Genomic DNA, 6,256 nt, shown 5'->3' with positions numbered 1-6,256 from the left:
GTTGATAAAGTCTATAAAGAATACATTCTCATCAGCTGAAAGTAGTATCTAATAAGGTAAAATTCAAATATTTGGATTCCATATTTCATTGCTAAAATCTCTTTTAGCGTAAAATGGTAATGAATTTTCAAATATTTAAATCTATCACTTTTGTATCCATATATTTGTCTGGTTCCATCTTTTTCTTCGATAAAGATTGTTGACCAAAATTTATCGTTTGCATCTGTCTACGATATTTTTTTACCATATGAAAAAATCTTTAAAGTTAGAAGTGACTGTGATTCTAAAATTCTTTAAATTATTTGACTGAAAAATATTTGAAAGGTAATAAAATTCTTAATAAAATTTGTAAAAAATACGTTTTCATTAGTGATTTTAAAAAATATAAACATAAATATAGGTTTTTGTCACTTCATAAAAGTTTGATTTTTTTAAAAAAATAAAAAAAGATTTGAACATAAAATATATAGTCATATGTTTCAAAACTATGATCAAGACTTATCAGGTCTAAAAAAATTTATTTTAATGGATAAACAACTGTTTATCCATTGAGTACCTTGAAGAATTTTCAAAAGCATTTAATAACGAGTTTCGGGTCCATGTGTTTTACTAATATGTAAGATGTCATGAATATGTGTAAAATATTAGTATCAGATACCTCATTTCTTAGGTCAAAACCAATAAATATTGGTGGTTTTTAAAGAAACAAACGCAGAACAGAAGGACAAGAGTCGTGGAGGCGACGCGCGGAAGAGATATTAGGGAGACGTAAAATGTTCAGTGAAAGAGGTCGGCTACGGGAAATGTAGACCACCAACGCGTGGACGCACGCTCTTATTTGCATAAAAAAGCAAAAAGCCTGCTAGATTATTATATGTATACTTGGTAGGAGTAGATAAATAAATGATAAAACTGTGACAGAAATGGAAAAGGCCCACATGTGTTAGCAACTATGCGATGCAAATTGCAGAGAAAAGAGACAGAAAGAGAAACAGAGACATAATTTTATTTTATTTTATTTTTTAAGGGCTCTGTTTCGCCCCCAACCGTATTGTGCTTGCACTTGACTTGCTACTTTTTTCTCAGCAAAATATATATTATGTTTTAGTGTGATATATACCACATAATTATACAGCAATGAGGTGCGTGCATGGAAACCTATCTTATTTAGTTCTGCCCTTGTAATCTTGGAATTATATGCCTGCATGCCCCCTTTGGACTTGTACGAAATTTAAATTAATATACGCGTACTCCTTTTTTTATAATTATGATTATGGATTGGGAGACTCCGGGTTGTTAGAATCAAACACTCTCTTGCTCAAATTTGGGATATCAGACGGAGAGCTAGAGAAATATTAGCAGACAAGTAGTATTAGTGTAGTTTTCTTGCTCTCTCTATATATATTATCCCAAAATTACCTTGTCTATGCAAGACTGCGATGGTGCCATGTTGATGATGGGAAAATTTAAAAGAATCCTATTATATATTGTGTCATCATAATTCATGCCTAATAAAACCAGGTTGCATAACATAAGATTGAGTGATATTCTTTGGACATATTTGTATATAAAAATAATAAATACCCGAGTCATTAATAAATTACATGATTTATATGTGTATATATATATATACATATAATATTTTATTGAATTTATTTAAATAATTATATATTTTATATTAGTAATATAACATAAAGCAAATAGTCCTAAAATCATTTATAACATTCATATATTAGAATTTAATAATTACGTATAATATTGACCCAAACTTTAATTCCACTAACTATATTCAACACACATATATATATATATATATGTTTATATATATGTGATATTTGACAAATATTATCAAGTTATATATTCATCATGCATACTATCAAAGTTTTTTAATATAAATTAATAAAAGGGCAAAATTCTATATATTTTGGATATATAGGAATAGGACTATGATCCTTTCAAGAATGAAAGTTTCTTGTGGAGAAGGCCGAAGGGCATATGTTATATATATAAAAAAGGTCAACCATTAAAATAAGTCCTCCATTGATTGCATTTTATATACAATTAAGCTAATTATTATATATTACAGAGAGAGAGAGAGAGAGAGAGAGAGAGAGGAATTGGGTAAGTCAATTTGTATTAGATAGGACAGAGATTATTTGAATGAATTGTTGCCTTCACCAGAAGGTCCTGAGGAAATTTATATATAAGCAATTAGATAACTAAGAAAAAGAAGCAAAGTTGATCTCATTATATTAATTAATTAAGCATAAAATAAAAGGTTATCGTGCCATTTTCAAATGCTCTAAAATTTTGTATTTGACACTAATTGACAACTCTTTTTTTTTTTTTGGTTTAATATGTATAAGCCTCATGTCTTGCTATAACTCATATATAAGTGTTATTTATAAAAGAAAAAAAAAAGATTTTGCTATCTAATTAATACAATACAATTGCATTTCCCCTTTAATCGAGTCATAGGTTTGATGAAATTCAGCGACAAATGAAGATGCTATCCTTTCCTATCCCATTTTGTTGGGGTTGAAAACGAAATGAAAATAGGCACTTATAGATTAAGGTTAAGAATTTAGTTTAAGATAGCTAGACAATGTAAAACCTAGCAAAAAAAGCTACAAAATCTCAGATCATTTGGATTGATACAGCAGTTGACAAAAGGATGTTTATGTCGGTTATAGAACTAGTGAGCTGAGAAGAGAAGTTGTGTTTGAATATTTGGGGGTGAAATGTATAAAGCAAAGAGAAAAAAGGAGCTAAAGTCAGTATCAACTGCCCTTTTTTGTCTTGCTTAATAGACGTTTTCAAGTTTTGATGTGAGTTAACGCCTAAGCCAAATCCAATGTCCTTTTCCTGCTTTACACCCTCTTTTTGCATTCTTCTTGACACGTGCTTCCTCTTTCTCTTTCTCTTTCTCTTTCAGTATACACTCTAGTTTAATATCATGAAAACCATGAATGAGCTAGTGTGGGATGGGATTCAAGCAGCTGTATTCAAAAGGCCCTTCCTCTCTCTTTCTCTCTTTGCTTTCTTTTGTGACCCCACAGCCTATATATACACATACCTCCTTCACTTGTTTTCTTCACCACTTAGAACAATTGCAGTAATACATGGCATTCAATTTCATGTTTTCTTTATTTGCTTCAATCTTCTTCGTTTTTCTCTTCCGTTCTCTTCTTAAATTCTTCAAATCCAATAGCCGGGAACTACCTCTCCCTCCAGGCACCCTCGGTTGGCCTTACATCGGTGAAACCTTTCAGCTCTACTCCCAAAACCCAAATCTCTTCTTTGCTTCAAAGCAAGAGAGGTCTATACCTCTTCTTGTTCCTTATTCTGCTCTTCCCACTACTCTTTTCTTTTAAATGTAATGCATTTTTATAGTGACCGGTGGTTCTGTTTTGGTGTATAGGTATGGTTCCATATTCAAGACCCACATACTAGGCTGTCCTTGTGTGATGATTTCGAGCCCAGAAGCTGCAAAATTCGTGCTCGTAACCAGAGCCCATCTCTTCAAGCCAACATTTCCAGCAAGTAAAGAAAGGATGTTAGGCAAACAAGCCATCTTCTTTAGCCAAGGGCAGTACCATGCCAAATTGAGGAAGCTTGTTCTCCGTGCATTCATGCCTGAAGCCATCAAAAGCATCGTCTCCAGCATCGAATCCATTGCCAAAGATTCCCTCCAGTCATTGGAAGGGAGGTTGATAACCACTTTCCAAGAAATGAAAACAGTAAGCTTCTCTTCTCTTTTATTGGTGCTACATACGCTTCTCTCTAAAAACAGAGAAAAAGCAGGGGTCCTCTGTATTTCTTGCCCTAGTTCTGTTTCCCCTGTTCTGGTTTTACCTTATTAAGAACGGTACAAAACAGTTGGTTTTAGTTTTACGTAAACATTTTACACAATTTGTTGATATGTTGCTCAAATTTTGCAGTACACCTTCAATGTTGCGCTACTATCAATATTTGGAAAGGATGAAGTGCTTTACAGAGAAGATCTAAAGAGGTGCTACTACATTCTTGAGAAGGGTTACAACTCGATGCCCATTAACCTTCCTGGTACACTTTTCAACAAATCAATGAAGGCAAGGAAAGAGCTTGCTCAGATTCTAGCCAAAATTATATCAACCAAGAGTCAAATGAAGCTCGATTGCAATGACTTGCTCGGGTCTTTCATGGGTGACAAAGAAGGCCTCACCGATGAACAAATTGCTGACAACATTATTGGCGTTATCTTTGCTGCTCGGGACACCACCGCTAGCGTACTGACATGGATAATTAAGTACCTTGGAGAAAACCCGAGCGTTCTTCAAGCTGTCACGGTAAGATTATCTGCTTTCTATCCACCAAAGATGGAATTTATTTAATATGACTATGATAGCGCTCTTGGAGTGACATGGTTTTATTGTGGCTTTACTTACAGAAGGAACAAGAGGCTATAATGAGAGGTAAAGAGAAGTGCGGTGAGGAGCACACTCTTACTTGGGCAGATACAAAGAAGATGCCAATAACTTCTAGGGTGATTCAGGAGACACTTAGGGTTGCTTCAATTTTATCTTTTACCTTCAGAGAAGCGGTGGAAGATGTTGAATATGAAGGTTAGTCGTTTGCCACGAATCTGACAAAATATTATATAGCAGTACAACCGATTTTTCTGTTTAGTTTTATTCTTTTGTGCTAGTAGCTTTACTTTTTTTGTTTTTTCTTGTAAAAAAATATTGTTCAGGGTATCTTATACCAAAAGGATGGAAAGTTTTACCACTTTTTAGAAACATTCACCACAACCCAGAAATCTTTCCAGATCCTGAGAAGTTTGATCCCTCAAGATTTGAGGTAAATTTTGCAAAATTTTGATGTTTTATTTTATAAAATATTACCCAGTACTAATACGTTTATATATTGCTGAAATCTTTTGGGATACCACTCACCTAATGCATACTACTTTTGCTCAATGATTTAACAGGTTGCTCCAAAGCCCAATACGTTTATGCCATTTGGCAATGGAACCCACTCCTGTCCAGGGAATGAGTTAGCCAAGCTGGAAATTATGGTCCTCCTCCATCATCTGACTACAAAGTACAGGTACCGATTTTGTTGACAGTCTTGGCAATCTGTCTTTTCAGTTGTGGACTGTTTTCTATTAATAGAAAAATTAAGAATATCTGCTGACGTGAGCAATATATTTTGGTGGCATTTTGCTTGCAGGTGGTCTATGGTGGGTACAAACAGTGGGATACAATATGGTCCTTTTGCTCTTCCCCAGAATGGTTTGCCAATCAGATTAATCGGAAAATCATAGCCTAAGAGTTAAGAGTCCCCAACGACTCCAGGCCAGGGAATTCTCAATTTTAAAATATATGTAGGCAACACAGCAGCAGGCTTGATGAAGCAAAGAAGGCAAAGCCCCAAAGGAAGTTCCTAGATTGAGGAGAAAGAAAGAATTAAAGCTTTTATCTCTTTTTGGCCAAAAGACAACCAAAAGAAGAGTCTCTCATCCCATAACACAAAAGGAGACCTCCAAGTGTACAGAAGAGTCTCATCCCATAACACAAAAATGGAAAAGGAAAATCTGCAAGAAAAATGACCAATGGTTTTTACGTGTGTTCATTTGCTTAATTCATCAAGTCCGCAAGGCAAAATAAAAAGAGAGAATCAATTATTGAAAATTTGATTGATACTTATAGTACTAGCTAGCGTACAAACTGACCTATAATCATCTGTTTACTCTTATCAGTAATGATTATTGGTTTTAATTTGCTCTCTGCAGTGCAATAATTATATATATATATAGCAATTAGCGAAGACAATTTGAATGAGAAAAGTAGTAAGGCCCTAATTGCTTAATTTGCATACTTTACATTTCAATCACCATTATTACGCTCCTTTTGACTTGCTATCACTTAGAAAGTTGAAAGTGAAAATCTTAGCCAAAACTTGCGACTTGGGATCTTCGTTTCTGGTAACAAAAAGCACGTGTCCTTCCTCATTAATAAATAATTAATGTTATGGTCCCAATATTATGTCCCAATAATATGGTGATCATTCAGCGTTAGCACTGGTAGCTTTCTAAACTCTCCTTTGAGGGAAAATCGTCTCGATACAGATTGTAATTATAATAGGGAGGATTATTCAATTCGTCATGAATGAATCATTAACAAGAAATCTTCATGTTAACATCATATCGGATCAAGAGTTGTTTCGTAGATTGGATTAATGTCCTTTGAAAATTACTGAGAAAATCATCTGTCAC

The 6,256-nt window shown here is 34.0% G+C and overlaps 1 protein-coding gene across 2 annotated transcripts; it reads left to right on the top strand.

The window, feature by feature from the left end:
* Positions 1-3,007: 3,007 nt before the first annotated feature.
* On the top strand, positions 3,008-5,844 carry CYP707A1 (cytochrome P450, family 707, subfamily A, polypeptide 1). 2 transcript variants are annotated; one of them, XM_022860905.2, is made up of 7 exons: positions 3,008-3,319; positions 3,422-3,740; positions 3,942-4,328; positions 4,430-4,604; positions 4,733-4,839; positions 4,970-5,088; positions 5,212-5,844. In XM_022860905.2, exons 1-7 carry the CDS (start codon positions 3,123-3,125, stop codon positions 5,303-5,305), a joined length of 1,398 nt encoding a protein of 465 aa, XP_022716640.1. In that variant the 5' UTR covers positions 3,008-3,122; the 3' UTR covers positions 5,306-5,844. The 2 variants fall into 2 exon arrangements, with proteins under 2 accessions (XP_022716640.1, XP_089602008.1); XM_089745882.1 differs by having other exon boundaries at positions 3,124-3,258; positions 5,212-5,840.
* Positions 5,845-6,256: the final 412 nt, after the last annotated feature.

Source organism: Durio zibethinus, chromosome 17 (assembly GCF_047325235.1).
Source record: "Durio zibethinus cultivar Kanyao isolate XHJ-2024 chromosome 17, ASM4732523v1, whole genome shotgun sequence".
NCBI lineage: Eukaryota > Viridiplantae > Streptophyta > Magnoliopsida > Malvales > Malvaceae > Durio > Durio zibethinus.
The sequence above is the reverse complement of the archived record's forward strand: the minus strand, read 5'-3'. Positions and strand labels throughout refer to the sequence as shown.

What these genes read in the sequence shown, in the direction of transcription:
- CYP707A1 (XM_022860905.2), top strand. Translation starts at nt 3,123, where the DNA reads ATGGCATTCAATTTCATGTTTTCTTTATTTGCTTCAATCTTCTTCGTT. An exon ending in CTTTCCAAGAAATGAAAACA is followed by an intron (nt 3,741 to 3,941) that starts GTAAGCTTCTCT and finishes CAAATTTTGCAG; the next exon opens with TACACCTTCAATGTTGCGCT. An exon ending in GCGTTCTTCAAGCTGTCACG is followed by an intron (nt 4,329 to 4,429) that starts GTAAGATTATCT and finishes CTTTACTTACAG; the next exon opens with AAGGAACAAGAGGCTATAAT.